The sequence below is a fragment of the Parasteatoda tepidariorum genome, chromosome 7 (genome assembly GCF_043381705.1).
Source record: "Parasteatoda tepidariorum isolate YZ-2023 chromosome 7, CAS_Ptep_4.0, whole genome shotgun sequence".
In the NCBI taxonomy this organism is placed as follows: domain Eukaryota; kingdom Metazoa; phylum Arthropoda; class Arachnida; order Araneae; family Theridiidae; genus Parasteatoda; species Parasteatoda tepidariorum.
In genome coordinates, this window is record NC_092210.1 from 65,526,674 (window position 1) to 65,546,192 (window position 19,519).

The 19,519-nt window shown below is 29.3% G+C and overlaps 1 protein-coding gene across 1 annotated transcript in view; it reads left to right on the plus strand.

Moving 5' to 3' along the window:
- Positions 1-16,870, plus strand: part of LOC107455655 (neural cell adhesion molecule 1-like) — a 98,286-nt gene extending 81,416 nt beyond the window's left edge. Inside the window, exons 5-8 of the mRNA XM_071183530.1 lie at positions 6,549-6,733; positions 11,638-11,734; positions 14,192-14,359; positions 15,846-16,870. Coding sequence (XP_071039631.1) covers positions 6,549-6,733; positions 11,638-11,734; positions 14,192-14,359; positions 15,846-16,114 — 719 coding nt within the window. The 3' untranslated portion in view covers positions 16,115-16,870. The remainder of the gene's footprint in view (positions 1-6,548; positions 6,734-11,637; positions 11,735-14,191; positions 14,360-15,845) is intronic.
- The last annotated feature ends 2,649 nt before the right edge of the window (positions 16,871-19,519 follow it).

The window sequence follows — 19,519 nt, forward strand, 5'->3', positions numbered from 1 at the left end:
TCTCTCTCTCTCTCTATATATATATATATATATATAAATATGCAATTTTCTAATAATGCTATATTGAATAAATGGTGAAAAGGACAAGCATTTATAATCAAGTGTCTCAGCACTTAATAATCGCACTTATCAAACCAAAATAAAATAATTAAATTAAATTCGTTAACTAGGAAATCTGTTTCCCAAATAACTGTCCTCAACATTTGAAGTAATTCTGTTTATATTTATTTCAGAAAAAAAAACATAACGCGTCATATTTCATTCAATTTCAGATTATAATCAAATTCTTAGCGTGACTAGCCCGGGCAACAAATTCAACTGTCTTGCGGAGAATTTAATTTTATTTTATTAATGGAAAACGATGAAAACAATATTATTCCTTTTATTTTATAACCGGGGTTGAAAAGCCGACCAAATTCTGAGTTTACAACGTTTAATGTTCAACTCCATAGCTTTGTAATTTTAAATCCAAAAGGAAGACAAGGAAACGCCTTGATAAAGCATTTGTACAAACTAACCTTCAAGGTGGACTTTTCGATGAAATTTTCCCGCATTTGCATTACATGGCGAGAAAAACCACAAAAACCTTCAATGGTTAGCTTGGTGGTAAAGTTCTAACTAATGATCCTTCTATTACTGCGTATATTTTTGTCAGCACTATGGTCGGTGAGAGCCACGACAGAATTCATATCACTTCAACGTATTACTTCAAACTTGAGACACCTTTATGAGAGACAAATGCTCTACTCCCTAATATACCGAGGTTTTATTCTTATTATATGAATTTTTTCAAAATAAAACAAACTTTTATTGGTTAAAACTCTTACAATGGTCTCGATATTTTTTATTTGAAGAATAAATCCACCCAAAGAAGATCGATCATTTAGTTTTCCGTAACCGAAAAAAATTAGGAACCGCTTCTCTAGAGAATTAAGGAAGTGGAAAGGCTATTAAGTATCAAAGCAATGCGTTGCCATGAAAGAACATTAATAATACTTTGATTACAGTTTTCTTGTTACTACTGTAATTTTGCACATAATTGCTCTATTTTAGAATCAAAACTTAAACACAATATTTTTCATGACAAATTGGTAGAAAATTCGGGAATTCGGATAATTTTTAGTGTCTAGAGAAATTTTTTTCTCCGCATTGGTGAACTCTTATTGATGTGTATTTCCTTGCAACGAGCAATTCTTGCAAAAATGATGTACCAGTCCGTAAAAAAAAAAAAAAAATACTATTATGAATAACTTTTGATCTAATGATCTGATCTTCACGTTCTACGACTCAATCTTATTGATTCAAGAGGGTACTATCAAATATGTTAATTGATTAGTGCAGACTATATTTTAAGTTACGAAATCGGATACAAAAACATATTTTCTCTGAGGAAACAAATATTTTTTTCTAAAGATTCGGATTTCTAACTCCCAAAATATAGGGAGTAGCCTCAACCTGGGAAATATGCTCCCCTACAGTTGGATCAGGAGAGCAGGAGAGGGAGAATTTGGACCCTAATGTTGCTTTTACTTTTTGGAGTATATCAACACCTCATGAGAACTTTTCAAGAGAATTGAAAAATTTTTGCACGTAATTATAAAGATCGCTTACTAAAAGATAACTCCACACAAAATATAGCTTTTCGTAAATATTTGTTACTCTTAATTTTTTTTTAAATAATGGTCGAAAAAAAATTGAATTACAAGATATATAATTTTTGCATCATTTTGAATGGTGTACAATGGTACTTGGCAAAATACAAATTTTGAGCAAAATCGGTTGAATAATTCCTAAGAAATGTATCTTAAATTTCTGCTTTTTTTGTAATTTGATTTCTCAAGTAATGCTTGACTGATTTCATTAAAATTACCTCATTTAAGAAGATGTAAAAAATTTCATACCTCACAATTTAAAATTTTTTGACTGTAATTAAATAAAATAGTATAAACAATTATTTACTAATATTTATTTTTTGCGTGACATTATCTTTTGATAAACGAATTTTATAATTGATGGCGAAAATTTTCAATTCGCTTAAAAAGTTCTTGAGATACGGCGCAATGCTCAAAAAGTAAAATTAACATAAAGGGGTCCAAACTTTGGATCGCTCTGCTGACCAAACTATCGGGACAATATTTTTAGGATTGCGCCTACCCCTTATACCTAGGGGATCAGAAATCTGAATCCGTTGAAAAAAATAGTATGTGCTTATTCAGAGAAAGTTCATTTCTGTTTCTTATTTTCTTATTTCATAACAGAAATATCGTCTGTTCCAATTAATCAGGATATTTAAGGTCACCCCTTCGTATTTATTCCTAGAACCTGAAGATTCGGCCATTAGATCAAAAGTTATTTAGAGCAATCCGTTTTTTTGGCATATTGTACATACATTTCACGCAATTTTGCTTGTGCATTTTTCAGCAATGTGCAATTTTATTGATGTGCATTTCTCTATAATGTACTATTCTCATAGTAATAACTGTCGTAGAGCAAATAAAACACTTAAAGGCATATTCAACCATCAATAAATGAATGAGCAGTTATTCATTTATTTATTTGTGTTAAAATGTGCAAGAAACTCGAAAGAAGTTGATATTTTGGCAACAGCATAAAAATGTTTTTGTGATAAAACTAAAGTGATAAGTTTCGGATCCATTATAGCGTCTCGTGATCAGTCAGTTGCAAACTTTTAATCACATTGACACGTGACCAAAGAAACACTCACGTGCCGTCTACCTTTTCTTGGCTTAAACTTGGCCGTCTGCCAAATACGTGAGCACTGCTTTATTCTTCACAGATGACTTGTTTGAAGTGTCCATCTCAATGAAAACAAGTTATATATAAAAAGTGGAAATCATTGTGAGGTCCATTTAACATTAGCAAAAATATGTAATAGGACATTTCCTTTTTTTAAAAATCATTTTGAACCATTTATGTCCTGTGAAGCCTGAATTCAAAGCAGTTTGCAGAAAATATTTTCAAATTATGTAATGCATAGTCATGCACTTTTCCCCTTTTATTGCTGTTTCCGTTTCCTTATATGGATCGACACATATTAATGGATCTACACATATTTATAGATCTGCACATCTAACTGAATTATTGCAATTTATTTTTCAATTCTGTATAAATTTTATTAGGAAATTGATAAAACCGTAAATGTTAAAAATTTTTTCGACATTTTAACAAACAAATGCTTAAATATTAATTGAAACGTTAATGGCTACTTGCAAATGCGTTTATTTTTGTTTTTCCTCGTTTCATACATTTTATGTCTTTCGAAATTATAATTTATAGCAGTTTGCTGGTAATTTTCTCGAATTTCATTTTTTTATTTTATTTCTCAAGACTTTTTGCTTGTTTGGTTAGTTCACTTTATTATGCATTAAGTAATATTTTGTGATATTACTAAAAACAAAAATTACTAATGAACAATTAATAACAGTCAGCCAAAATATTTTTCTGCAAAAAAGGGCGAAAAGGAAAATTACATTTCGTTTATTCCTTCATTGATTAAAAAATATAAATTCATGTTTTTTCCCAATAAGACATAATAGACATTTAACAGTAAAAATTTGTTTCCTCTTGAGTTGCAAAAGAACATTTTTATGGGATACTCTATACTTAAAAATAAGACTCCCTGATACTCAACCATCTGACCTATAACCTTAGCGCCAGCTGGTGGCTTATAAACAAGATAGCTTATTAATCTTACAGCTGATGGTCTTGCTTAATTGTTGGCTTCTTTTCTCTAATAAAGAAAATTAATAGCTCCTTTCTTTTGTTTTCCTAAGTATTAACTATATATTTCATAAATTTATGAGAATTCATTAGCTACGAGATGGTACACATGGCACAATAAGAGATTATGAATCGAATTCCAATTTAATGAACTAGTCTTTCTCCAAATAGAACGGTAAGAGCAGTTGCTATGTTACAACAGTCAATTAGGATCAATACTTACTATGATGCCGCTTGTAGTTGCAAATAAATGCAAAGTCTTGTTTTAACAAAATTGTTTATTTATTTTGGTATACTTCAAAAGCTCAATCATATAAAATAAGTTTAAACTATAACCTTTTATTTAAAATAGTAGCATTTGTAATAAACAATAAAATCTTTCTTCATTAAATAATAATAATTCTCTAATAAAAGAGTGACCATATAGCACAGTTTTAGTAAATCCTATTCAAAAATGCTCCCCAAACGTCTAAGAACGTGTAAGATGTAAAATTAAAACAAGTGTCACGGTTATAAAAAAAAGTTGATTTTTAAAATTGACATGAATTTTGGCTATACGATTATAGATTTGAAAATTTTGAAATTCTACTTGTCTAAAAAGTGTACCAGCTACTCGTCAGAAGCGACTTGTTTATTACCAATTGAACACCAATAAAAACTTAATCTATTTGACGACAATAATATGTTCCAAACAAAATGAATTACAACATATATCTTAAGACATGATGTAACAGATTTAACAAAAATATTTCTTGAAAAAGCGAATTAAGTTCTAGTATTATATACTAAATATAACATTAATATTAAATATTACATATTTTTTGAGCTATTGATTTTAATTAAAAATACTATAGGAATGAGTATTTTAAGAAATTTGAACTCGAAATAATGTTGTAATTGGTGTTAAAATAAAAACATTTATCTCATCTTATAAATTACAATAATCAAAAAAAGTAAACTTTATGTTACGGTTGATAAAGATATTTTAGTTAAAGAAATAAAAAAAAATTCATGTTTTCAATATAGGAAAGTAAAGTTCTAACATTACAAATATAAACATTCCTATGTTATAGTAAAAACAATTTTTCGAACATGTAATTTTCTTTATTTTGTTTATACCTTTTGCCATTGTTCACATATTGCATTGTATTATCCCATTGTTCACATATTGTATGTATTGTATTATTTGTTTCTAATATTAATCATTGATGTTGTGATATCATTTACTAAATATATATTAATTATTACAATTTAACAAAAACTTTTTATTTCAAGTTTCATCACATAAATTTATGTATCGTAATTTTTATATGCATCTCTATGTTGTTTAAAATATGATCTATAAAGCTTTCATGTACTTAGGATAAAAGTATAGTTAAAACTACCTGAATACGATAAAATTTACAGTGTTATTAGCTCCATGAGAGCACCAAAAAGTTTGCTAATTCTTACGGAAGCGCTTGTAAATGATTAAACAGCTCAAGATCCTCATGACTTGATCCGTAGCATGCAAAATGAAGAGAAATTCGAAAAATAACTTAAACAAAATAGTCAGACAAACTGTGAAATTACACCACAGCATGAATTTAATATATCTTGATGAATCAAAAATACACAATGCGCAAGAAAATGTTGAGGATTCAGTTGATTTTTTCATAATGAAATAGATATATACGGCAGACCGGATACTCAAAATCATTATAAAACAAAATAATTTTTATCATTACTCAAAATCATTATTTCACTCTAATCACATGGCTACATTAAGGATTTATTATGCATTTAAAACTGTTAAAAATTTAGTAGAGTAAAACAAAAATGAAACAAAAAACGTGTTTCTTGACACTTTTAATCTATTGATAGGTTTATCACAAACTAAGATTCAATCTTAATGGCTTCAGGGGATAAACTTAAATAACATAAAAATATGTAAGATTTAACTATTAACCTTCCGTTAGTCGCGCGCACCTCACAGGTGCATCCCTACTGCATTTCCACCTCCTTTGCCGTCAAAAGATTTTTCCGGGGGTCGAGCCTAATGTTATGTTCCTAACTTTGGATTACTCAAATGTCCGTGTAAAACCGACCTTAGAACATGTCGATGGAGAGTTGGAACCGCTCAAATCACCCCTCTGGTGCAGCGCGACCATTGACGCAAGTATTATGGATATAATATTTTTATGAATTAAATATATATATTTTATCTCATTTTCTGTCCTACTCAACGTAGCAGGTATAAATGGTCAAGTTATATACGAAGAAAATGGTGACGGAGTTAAAAACCGCAGAACCTTCTTGCGTCAATTGGTTGATTATCTTGGGATGGAGGAAGAGATCCGACGCGGGAGCAAGAAAAATTTATCTTCGGTACTTCGCTAAATAAATTTTTTGATATTTATCTCTGTAAAGAGTCTTAAATTGGAAACAATTAACTATTTAAACTAGACTAAATTTCATTTGGCTTTCAAAAAATCAGAAACACCTCATAGGTGCAACGCGATTAACCATGTCGGAAACAAGTGCGCGACTAACGGAAGGTTAAAAAACATGACATAGTCAAAACAACTATAACTTAAAAATATTTTTAGTAACAATTAAATTTATTTTTCTTTGCTTGTACTTTTCACATTTTATAGAAATGTTTAAACATATCATGGGTCAAAAAGAAGAGCATAATTATATTATATATTTTTCCAACCTCTATTCTTTGGTTTAAATAAGTTGGCAATACATAAAAGTTTTATAGTAACAGATAGTTTTCTGAATTGATTTCTGAATGAGTACTTTTTTGTTGTGAATTTTTATAGATAAGCCGGTATGGAAGGACAAAGATGTCGACACATTTTACGGTGTATTAGGCTCAGAAGGAAATTTAAGTTGTGAAGCTGAATCTGAACCTGTACCAACTTTTGAATGGTTTAAAGGTCGAGCTCTTTTGGGTAATAGTAAAATATACAGAATTTCAAATGGAAAGTTCAAGAGTATTCTTCAGGTATTTAACTCAAGATTTTCCAAATTCACACATCTATCTCATATAACGTTACATTCACGTTAAATTGTAATTTAACGTGAATTTAAAGTAATTCGCAAATGTTATGCATTATTATCTAAGTAAAGTCGATACAAATATTTAGCATAACCTTACCATACCTTATGATACATTAGTGAAGTTCAAATGTGGCATTCTGTAGTCGTGTAAGTATTATTTATAATACGGAATTTAATGTTACATAACTATAAAATAGGTTGCATTAATATATTCTATAGTCTGGTTAAAAGAAGAAGGAACAAATAAACACAAATTCTACTGATAAGAATAGTAATATTTATGAATAATTTAATAAAAAATAATAAGAAAATCTGTGAAATTCATACCATGAAAAAACTTGAAATGGTAAACAAAAACAGACTCTGGCAAAAAGAAAAACCAGATTGGCATATTTATTGAAATATGTTTTTTCAGGATATTAATTATTTCTCTTTTTATTTAAAACAGAACGCATTTCTATCTTTTTATTCAGTGAAGATGCAGTAAAAATATTCATATGCAGCTACGAGAAATTTCATTAAAATATGATAGTTCATTCAAAAATAATCGATAATTATTTTTATGAATTTAATTTTTTGTTCAACCTTTTTGGAATAATGATTTTTATCGAAATTTTTTCCATACATTCCAGATATTGGTGCGGTAATTAAGTCATTAAGCGTACTTTCTTCAGTGAAACTTTTTATTCATGAGTTTTAAACTTTATTTGAAGTGAGAAAGAGGAATGAAATTGTTTAGGTTCAATTTATTTTGATATGAATGGGCAGAATTTTGATAAAACGTCAATAGTTGAAAAAAAATACATAAAAAGTAATGCAAAATATGAAAAAAAACTATGCATTCATACTAAGGTCAGTGTTTTTTTTCTCCCTTTGTTGAAGTTCTAACTATTATTCTTTAAAACAAATCAAACCGGAAGTCTTGCGATCCTTTCATGTTGTCATGGCAGTTCAAATTAGTGAAAATTAATGCATTCATATGATCAAGTGGAAGTTATAAACATATTCTTATTGTACTGCCATCTGCAGATAATAGAGAGAACCTCGATCAAGAATAATGTGAATTGAATAGAAATTTTGTCGGATATGGAAATGATTTTAAAGCAGTTGTTATCTGACAAAAATAGAGTAAAAATTTAACATCAAAGGGATTTTTCAATATGCTCTTTCAGAAAAATTTAGCAGATTTTTGCAACTTAAAGTTTTCTTTTCTGATTTTTGAGATTTATTTTACTTTCATGTTAAATGTGTTACCCAGTTAATCAAAAAAAAATTGTGCACCTGTTTATTTGCCCCATTCATTTTGCTTACGTTTATTACTATGATCTAAGAGATGCATAAAGATACAACAAATAATGACCTTGTTATAAACAGTGTCTGAATTAGATTCGAAATATCTAGATATTTGTCAACCAGAGACTGATGAACTTGGTGTTTTAATTAGTAAGGAAAACATATATGAAAACAACTTCAAACCTGCTTTGCCGTTCTATGTCTATAGCATAAAGATTTTAAAAATAATATAAGAGAAGATGAAGTGGGAAATTTCATCCTAGAGTTAAGTGCAACAGAAACGTAAATGTGTAAAGCCACATATAAATTCAAATGAAATTTGATGAGCCAACAGAATTGAAAAGCCGAAAACTCCGAAAATTTCGGAAAAATGTCACGAACTTATGAATTGCGCTCCGCTTGATAAATTTTAATATCTATTCCAGGATACTATGTTGAATATATCGTTAATATATAATAGTTTTATGCTTTGAAAAGATTAAGTTATTAATATATTTCACAAAATGATAATCTACATTATCATGAATATTATTTTGTTTCAACCAAGCATATCTTCTGGAACAAAGCTCAAGCGATCTTGTTCACTCTAATTGAAAACTGTCATACGATTAAACTACACTTATACTATTTTTCACTCATTTGTTTATTAATTTTTTGTCTTTAGATGGTCTTTAGTAGTTAATTTATCAAATTTCGAGCTATTTGATTTACCCTTTCTTAATTCAGCATTTAAATAATTAATGAGGATTGAAAATTGTTTTAAACTAAAAAAAGTGTTTTAGTTATATCAAACTACATTTCTTTAAAAACAAAAGACAAAATTTGGGAAGAATAAACCAATAAGTTCTCGAGAAATAAAAATTTAGTATAACATTAATTTTTCAATATTACTTTGCAATAAATGAGAAAATGTACAGCTTGCAATTAAATGTTTCTTTTCTTATTATTGTTACATAAAATACTAAAAAAAGTTAGAAATAGTTGTAAAGACAATATAATGCGGAAATTTATTTTTCAGCCTAGACACAATTTCACTTGCATGCAAAAATTTTCTTTTTTAATAATTCTAGAAATGTTGCAAAACGTATGAAAAAGAAAACTAACATTAAGTGAAGAAAAAAAACTTTCGATCTTTTTCCTGAGAAATCTATTCAGAGCGAATTTCTCGAAGTGCTGCTACCCAATGTAATTTGAACTCGAATCATTAAAATTGCATCGTAATAAGAAATAAACTAATTGCAAAAACAAAAATTAATAAGGTGTTCCAATTTTTATTTTACACTCAGTACATCTCAGTTAAAAAACTCGATAAGCGCATTTCGCATTATTTCACTTTAAAAAATTTTAATTATTTTCTCTTGTAGAAGTTCTTTTTTTTCTGATAAAACACTGAACAAAACTGTAATGTTGTGTTTAACTATAATGTGTTATCAATTATAAATGGAAGATATTTCAGTTAGAGAAATAATGCTGGAACGGTACTGAATTAGACAACCTAGATACTGACTAAATTTAAAATTATTAAAAAAATATTTTACTACAAAGCATTTAATCAAAAAAATGGTGAAGAAAAAATAAAATACTAAGATGAACACAAAAGCATTGTTCGGTGTCTAAAGCTTTATCTCTTTTAAAGGCATGTGAACAATATATTTCTAATTTCAAGAGTCCTGGAAAATATTTTATACAACTGTCGGGTATGAAAAATAGACATTGTTTTTTCTTTTAAATTTATGAAAAATATAGAATATTTTGTAACTTTATCGTCAATTCAATGGATATCTCTAAGTATCGAGAATAAAACTTTTCGATGGAATTCTGATTTCTTCTCACTCACCGGATATCAAATTTTCACCGGAAATGTAGTTCGTTGAGTTTGGAAATTGAATTGCTATGTCTTTTATTCAATTCCTATTCTTTATTTCTTGTAGTGTGGTAATACTACAAAAGAATTCTATATAAGCGTAAGAAGATTTCTACACTGAAATTCTCTGAGATGAATATATAACAGAAGATGCGGATGTTTCTTTTTTTTTTTTTTTTTTTTTTTGATTTTNTTTTTTTTTTTTTTTTTTGAAGTTTTGCTTTTTACTGGATGCAGCCAGATACATACGAATATTTTTTTAACTTAATTTCAAAACTCAAAGAAAAAATTTAATTATTTTTTTCTGTTCAAATTTTTAATAATATTTAGTGTTAGCATATTTTATAAAATATTTTTAATATTAGAAATGACTAAAGAGGACGTATAAGCATATTAACTCATATACTAATGCAAACTGCACACTCATTTATCCTAATTTCACTTACCTAAGAAATTAAATATCTATATACGTAAAATGGCATGAAACACATAGTAATGGTATTTTTTGTTTGCTAATAAGTGTCTTAACGCTATCTTTTAATAAAATTAATTTTTAAAGGCAAAGAAATACGGTTAAAATCGCTATATTTAATTTCAAAATGAAAATATTTAGTAAGATCCTTTACGATTAAAGCGAAAAAGAAATTAAAACCTTCAAAAATCGTTATATTTGACCAATGAAAGTGAAAAGCTGTTCCAAAGGCAAAACACACTTAGCATTCTATTTCATCTGTTAAAAAAAATGTTTTTAGGGAATTTAGTTTCATCTGATTGACCTTAGTGGTTTACTTGACAGATTTCAAAAATGTCTTTGTTTGTCTGTTTCTTACCGCTTAAAGTTTAAGTTACAATTGGTTAAAACAATTTGTATATTTATATAAAAAAAATTTGCACATGGTTTTTAAAATAAAATTAAAAATATATACACATTGATACTTTATCTACATAAACTAATAGCTGTCAAAAATTTTCTACTGATTGCGCAAATAATTATTTAATATCATGCTCATATTTACGTTCTTTTTTAAATCTTTTGTAATCTTTCGTCTTTTCCCCATGTTTTGATTAAATGCTTTGTAGGAAAATATTTTTTAGCAATTTTAAATTGAGTTAGTATCTAAGTTGTCTCATTCAGTGTCATTTCAACATTATTTCTCTAACTAAAATATCTTCCTCTTCTAATTGATAAATATAGTCAAACACAGCATTACTGTTTTGTTCTGTGTTTATCAAGAAAAGAAAAGAACCTCTACAAGAGAAAATAATTTAAATTTTGTAAAGTGCAATAATTTGAAATGCTCTTATCGAGTTTCTTAACTGAGATGTACGGAGTGCAAAATAAAAACTGGAATACCTTATTAATTTTTGTTTTTGCAATTAGTTTATTTATTATTACGATGCAATCTTAAATCATTATTTACTTAAATTTTCTATTCAACAAAGACTATCGATTTTTACATAACTTATCACGAAAAGCTCGTTATTATTTTTACAAACATTTATTTTCTCATAAACTACAAAATAAATTCCGACTGTGCTTAATTAAAAGAAAACATTTTCTCTGTTCTAATATAATATGATCATTATTAAAGCTAAAACCATGTATTCTTGTTCGATGCCATAATGGATATCTAAAATGCGTTTAAATACGTATTTAGCGAATATAAGTTGTAATATGTATTCATTTTCAGGTTAAAATCAAAAGCCATTCTAACTTAGGAACGTATTTGTGTCTTGTGAGTAATCCTGTAGGAGAAATACAGAAAGAAATGTATTTGCTAGAAGGAGGTAATTATTTAATCGTTAATTTAAAACGATTATTAATTTTTTGATTTCGTTTCCACCATCTAATTAGTTTAGCTCAAATGCTGCATTGTTTCAACTTCACTCTCACCCACGCTGTTTCGACGGAACCAGATTATCATTTTGAAGCTCATATTTAGATTGCATGATTGTTGCTCGTCTCGGATGAGTCTGAGCCCCCACTTTTTTATACTTATTGAATATGACATTTCTGAATGCTTCACAATATATAATACAAATTTACCATAAAACATGGAGTCTCAAACTACGATGCGAGGGTAAACATGGGGTCAAGATATGAAAAATGCAATCAAGTTCTAAATATAGTGAATACAAAAGGTGAAGATCAGTTTAAGCTACCCCTACCTAAATTAGGATCTACCTAAATCTAAAATCTCACACTGAAAAAAAAGTATGATTAAAACTACCGCATTTCTTCTTCCATAGAAGCATCAAAAAGCTAAGTAATTTTTACCGAAGTACTCAGGCAATGATTTTGGTAAAGTTAACAAATTAAGAAATGGTTTTAAAACATGCAGTAAAATTGAATCATGCTATCTATGATCATGGCATAAAAACCATCCATTCAGTTAAATCTATTTTCAATTTTGTACTTTTTGTACGCGTGGTAATAAGAACTATAATTTTGAAAACTGGAATTTCCGGTAAATCGTTGCGCTATGAACGGAAAAATTACCAATTAAATGGTTTAAACACCGTATGTTTTGGTTTTATTAACCAGAATTATGTTTTTTTCCACTGAAAATGTTATTACTAAACAGTACGTGAATTGCACTAGAATTGTTTTACTGTGGTTCGAATTTTGAAAAAGTAAATTTCCATTTCTCAAGAACTATTGAACTAATTTTTCGCAATTTTTATATTTCGCCTTGCAAAATTATTAAATTTTAAATAATATAAAAAATTGCATACCTAAAGAATCAAAATTTTCCAACTATTATTAAATAAAAAATAAATATTATAAGAAATATAATATTATAAGAAAAAAAATATTATTTAAAAATATAAAATAAATATTAAAAGAAATATTAACTGAAATTTATGTTTTGCATAGAATTGTTTTTGGATAAAATGAATAAAAAATTTTTAACTCGGATAAAAAGTTCTCGAGATATGGCGAAATACGCAAAAATAAAATTAACATAATAAGGTCCAATATTTGCTTTCCTGACCATATTATGGGGACCATATTTCCCAGATGGCGGCTAACTCCTATATTTTGGGGGTCAGAAATCTGAATTCGTCGAAAAACAGGTGTGTTTATTTAGAGAAGGTGTGTTTGATTAAATAATTGGCTAATTAGCATATTTGAGATGACCCCCTTGTACCATTAAGATTCAGTCCTTGAAAGTGAAGATCCGATCAACAGATCAAAAATTAATTAGGGTGGTCTGTTTTTTTCGGCGCACTGTACATGAAGTATAAGTTCAAAATCAAGACATTAAAGAATCATCTATGGCCCTTTATTTCTGGAATTTTAATTATAGTTTAGAGTTTTCTTTTGAAACATCATTGAACACAAACTAAAATTAATCAAGAAGTTAATGCATGAGTTTAAATTCTAGAAAGTATTTCTAATTTTAAAAAATTATATTTATTTAATTTATGGTCATTCTAGTACCCCATTTTTCCGAATATTTTGAAAGAGAGTCACGTGTATTTATTTCGACATGTTACATATCAGGGCTTTTCACTTCACTTCCTGACACAGATATTTCTCATCTTTATTCTTTCGTTTATTATTTTAACTATTTTATTTAAGTTTGCTCTTCATCCATTATTGCTTAAAATTTTTTCCCTGTTGCAACTCATTTGCCTTGTGTTTTCTATTGTTATTTTGTCTTTGGACACCGAGGAACGTTGTTGCTTATGAACCAAAACTACAGTATTTTGCAAAATTTCTTGTGCTTTATTCACGCTTTTTAACTTTATCCATATGTCGCACAATGTATACCCAATCTTACTCAGATTTTGAAAAAAAATTTAATAAGTCTCTAATATTTTTATTTCCAATGAGCTGCGCAATCGGTCTTGCCGATGAGCAGACCTAGTGCGTTCGCCAGAGGTGGTATCCATTCTTTCAGGACCACCACAATGGGTGAGATACCGTTGGTCATGTTAATTTGGACGTCTAGTTTCTGCCACACTAGATGGCAGCACCGATACTATATTTGGATGCTAAAGTGCACTAGGAATTTAATTTTGCGGAAATGCCAAGAGCCAATAAGGCACTCCAGGGATCTTTTACATGCCGCATAATCATACGGCATGGTCGCTGAGGATTTTCTGCATTGCAATCTAATAATAAAATTTTTAAAAAAATCAATAAGTTATTCTGGGTTATTCCACGTTTCGTTGGGTATATATTTTATCTTGTTTCCTAACAAACTATCACTAAACTTCATTTTTTCTTAATTTTAGTTTCCCCTAACCCACCAAATTTCTTGTTGTCGAGCCCTGAACCAGGAACATTAGCTGTGCAAATACATCAATCACCTTTGGATTCCTTACCTATAACAGGTTATAAGATACAATGGAAACTTGCAACTGATTCATGGAGATATGCAAAGGAATATTCAACGAGTTCAGGTACCTAATTCTATAATAAATAATAATCTGCTTTAAGTAATTGAACACGTTATTCATATATAAGGCCGTTAATAAGGTAGATCTTAGAAAAACGGTGTTATTAGCTGATAGTCCAATCATAGAGCTCAAAAATGGATATTACCTGGAAAAATTAGCGGGAATATTTATTTTTTGTACACTTATGTTTTTTGGAGTGCTGAAATCGAATCCGCATTCTATGGTCAAGATTTATTTTCGGAAAATATGTTTTATTAAGATGAAAAATTTTGAAAATCTGTTTTTTGCATGCATATTTTTATGTTTAAAGATAAAAAAATTTTGATGACAAATTTGAAAACTAGAGAAAGTTTTAAATCAATTCTGTACCTACAATGTGCTAAAAGGGTAATAAATCAAAGAATGTTTTTTTTCTACCGGAATGAACTTTTCGTTACTCGCTTTGAAAGATACCGCAACTGTTGATCGTTTAACGTTACACGGTGGGCGCCTGTGAAACTAAGACACGGGCGCGAGTGACATTATTCCTGCCACAATTCCATTCATACGGTGAGCCACATTCCTACAACAGAGGACAACCCATGGAGAGACACATCCATGACCTGATTGGGATTTGAACCCGCAATCATTGGCTTATCAGTCCTGCACACCGACCAAAGAATTATGAGCACGAGAATAATGACTATATATGTATATGTACTGGTGTCTCTCTAACAAGAGGAGAATAGAAAGCAAGAGGTGAATAATTTATAGAGGTTTTAAATATATAAAAAATCCTCTTCTGGCATTTAATATTCGAGCGTTATACATAAACTGACCAGCATCCTCCTGAAATTTAAAAAAAAATGCTGCAAAATTTTGAAAAGAGCATTCGTAAGCTTCTTATTTTACCTTTCTAATTGTTTAAAAAAGTATTTCAATTAGAGAATCTCTGCGAAAGGATTTCTCTTCTGAGCAATGAGTTTTGAAAATGCTAAGCAATGAGTTTTCAAAGATATGAAAAGAAATTTTGCTACCAGTTTTTTATTTTTAGGAGCTCGCTGGTCAGCTTACTACACGGAACAATATATTTAATAGTAAATAGTATAGCAAAAAAATCATGATTCCTGAATTTATTGCATTTTAATAACTATCGGCCGTGGTAGCCCAGTGGTTAGGGAATCTGATTACGGTCCGGAGCGGCCGATGTTCGATCTTCGAATCTTCTAAGACCCACTGAGTACATACTCGCTCTTAAAATCTGTGGAATCGTGTGGTCAGTCGCTGAGCAGTACCATTGGTACAGGGATAAGACGACAATTTCTTTCCCCTTCAGATCTATGTCTAAATAGTGGAAGTAGGCTCACAAAATTGCGATGACATCTCTTCGGCTCATTCTCAGGGCTTTTTTTTTCTCCAGACAAACTCCAATTATCCCTTTGTACAGCTCTAGTGCGTAGTAAATAAAATACCTACTTACCCATTTTAACAACTATACTTTATTTTTCAGGCACAGATTTCATGCTTCAGGATTTGAATTTTGATATGGATTACGCTGTCCGAGTGAGTGCTAAGAATAATATAGGATTCAGTGAATTCACCGATCCTAAGTTGCAGAGGACTAAAGGTCTGATAGCCGAAACAGTAGTCGACGGCGGCAACGTTTTGTCTTCCACATTCAGCGATTCAGCCATGTCATCATCCTTAAATCATCCATTGTACTCTCTAGTCCTCGCCATCAGCATCATATTCTTCCACAGCAGATACACTGTATCTTGATTTATTTTTCTGGGACTGGAAGCGAGCTTGCAACCGTTTTATTGTGATCAAATGAGTGAATAAATATTAAATCGTTATTTTGTTGGCAAATTATGGTGACAAACAGGCCCTGCTACCGCAGTTGAGAGAGCTGCACTGAATGTATTCCCCGTGTATCCAGCACACATGTTCCTTGAGTGGTTTTGTGCAAATCTAAATATAAATGTGTTGTGAATTGATACATTGCTGTAAAAAAAACATTTTATGCTGTTTTGCAGGCATAGGATGTATAAGAAATAACGAAGTTTGTGTTGACAAGAATCGATGTATGATACATTTATCATTTCTCGTGTATTAAAGAAGTCAACGTGGGAAATATTTATGCTTTTAAAGGCATCTGTATTATATCGCATAAAATTACATTCAGATAACCGGAATACTAAAACATCCGGAATGTGACTAAAAACCATGCACAGAAAATCCACGTATTTTCGTCGATGTTATTTTTGTTCAAAATATTTTAAACACTGGATAGATTGCATCATGTTGCAATAGCTTTTATAAGTTAACTGAATGATGTGTGGTTGACAGAGATAACAGTGATTTGACAACAAAGAGCTCTTTAAAGGAAATCTGAAGGAGATGTGATAAGTCGTGTTTCAAAACCAGATAAATTAATTCAGTTATTTATTTATTCTTTCTTTCAGATTCAGGAATTGCTTCACGTTTACATGCAATTTTCAGCCTTTTCTTAATACCAGACTAATGAAAAAGAAATAATTAGAATTAAGAAATTTCAAAGAACATAAATCCTTGTGGAATTTAAACCTTAAGATTAAAACTACTCAGATGCAAACTTGTATTCCAGTTATGCATTCCCAAATTCAGGTACTCAGCATTATCTATTTCGAATTCAGATACATCCCTTTGTTTGAATGCAAAAACAATAATTTAAAAATGATTTTACTTCCTTTCAAAATTAAGCTTTATTGATTGAAACTAGGATCGATTTCTCAAAAATGATGATCCAAATAAATTATTTGCTGAAGAGTTGAAAACAATTTATCTGTTTTTAAATTTAACCTCTCACACATTAACTTTTTAATTGGTCACCAAAATATTAAGAACGAAAAAAAATTAATCTTCCAATATTACAAAACTTTTATTACAGAAGGAGTTCATGGAAGAAAAAAGATTTTTTGATTGATTCGAAAATTTATGTACGCTTTACTCTCATAATGCCATGACAAAACAATGTATACTAACTATGGATTAATGATAGTTAAATACATTCTTTAATCTCTTGTCAGTACATTTAATTTATTAAGCATCCAAACAAATATATAAACACCAAGTTCGAAAGAAATTAAATTTGTAACAAAATAGAAATATTGATTTCGACAAAAAAAAAAATCTTTCATAAAGTGACTTATTTTAATTCTTGGAAAATACATTTTTTTATATATTTGATGCTGCCGAGTAAGTAATATAAACAAGCACAAATTTGAGAAAAATGTCTGTCGTTAAATTTATCAGAAAAACTCCATCTTTCTGAGCTAAGTCACGCGCACGACAGAAATACAATGCAAAATACGGCATAACATTTTGCAAGAAGTTTTTCTAATGCTGAACTTTATGTAGATTTATAAAAATGCGTACTTGTCTAGCCCAGTATTTAAAAAAAAATTATTTTCAAAAAAAAAAAATTTAAGTCATTTTTTGAAATTTTTGTGCACAGAATTTTGAGATGATTTATTTAATTCCTTTAAAGAACAGTTTTACTTCAAAAGCATTTTTTTAACAAATGGCACTTTATAGTACGCAAATCCATTTTTATATTTCATTTCATGAAACGAAAATGTAAAGATACAGCTGGAGATAGCGATTTTTCTAATTTATAATCGGGAGGTTTTTTTTAAAATTGTTTTAAACAAATCTGTGGCAAAATTCTTCAACGTCAGTTAAATGTTATTTTATTCAAAAACAAACTTTATAACTTTTAGAAAGAAAAAAAAACAATTGTTTTAAACATATGCTCTGTATACGAGGCTAAAAAAACAAATACCATTGACTATTGCTTGATTTTATAAAGTTAAAAAAGCACTGCAAATTCTGTAAAAATGCAACTAAAAATAAATGCATTCGTTCCTTCGCTACGAAATCGATTTCAACCGTTCTAAAATTCTAATCTGCATACATGAATACATCTTTAATTGGATGGTGCCAAAAATGTTATTTAAACTCGTTAAGTCGCATTTAACTGTAAAAACACAGTTATACGTGCATTTTATACATTGAGGCAAGGAAAACAATTTTGTTTACTTTCATTTTTATGCGAATTTATCTTTGAATATTTTCTGACTCATAATTTGGGATTAGTTTAAAAAAAAGCATGAAATTTCCAGAATGACCACTGGTTATTAAATATTTTTAAGATCCTCGTTAGGAATTTCAATCCTAAAAAACTACTGACTTGCAACTACTGCTGATTATAAGGACTTGTAACTACTGCAGTGTATGCATTAAAAATGACGTCTACACAACAGTAAAGGCAAATAAATAATTAGGTAAGAAGCATAAAAACTCTTTTTAAATCTATCGAATCACTACTGTGGAGAGAATGATTAGAATCATCAAAACTTGCTTGATTACCAAAGGAAGCAAGAGTTGAAATGTGCTTACTAGAAATTCTTGCATGTTTAATATTGCTATCGTATTTTTTTTTTCATTTTTTTTCTCACCAGCGATTCAACAGACTACGCTTAAATATTAATTTAAAACCCTAATGAACACAGGTACTTTTTTCTCTGAAATAGCCTGGGATTTTAAAAATATTTTTCAGGGCATTGATTACGGAACAAATTGTATATGAATTCCATGTATTTTGAAAATTTTAATGAATGTCACTGGTGATAGACCAGCCGAGTTTGCTGGGCCTGGGGCAGGGATGGGCAAACTTTTTTTGTCGAGAGCCAAAAGTCGAGAAAAAAAAAGATTGCTGGGCCTAGTAAGAACTTTAAAAATAAAAAAATAAAAAACGATATACAAGTTTTTATTTAAATATTTAATGAGATGAATGAAATTGTGATTTCATTTTTAAAAGTTCCTTATATTGAAATTAGAAGTGGGATGTGCTTATTTTACGGAACGAGGTTAAATGCTTGTATGTTAGTCTACTTCTGAAATGATTTCTTCTATGGTTCATAGCTGAAAACACTTTGTTCACACATATAAGATGAAGCAAACATAGCACTGATTTTCTGGGCAAGAGATATTAAATTTTGGAAACTAGCTTTTGGTAATGATTTGCCTAACTCAAACTTTGGCATGTTTAGAAGCAACAATAGTGTGCAATCGTTACATATTCAATAAATAATGTTAGAACTCGCACCGGCAGAAAAATCAGCTCGTTGGAGCTTAAAATGT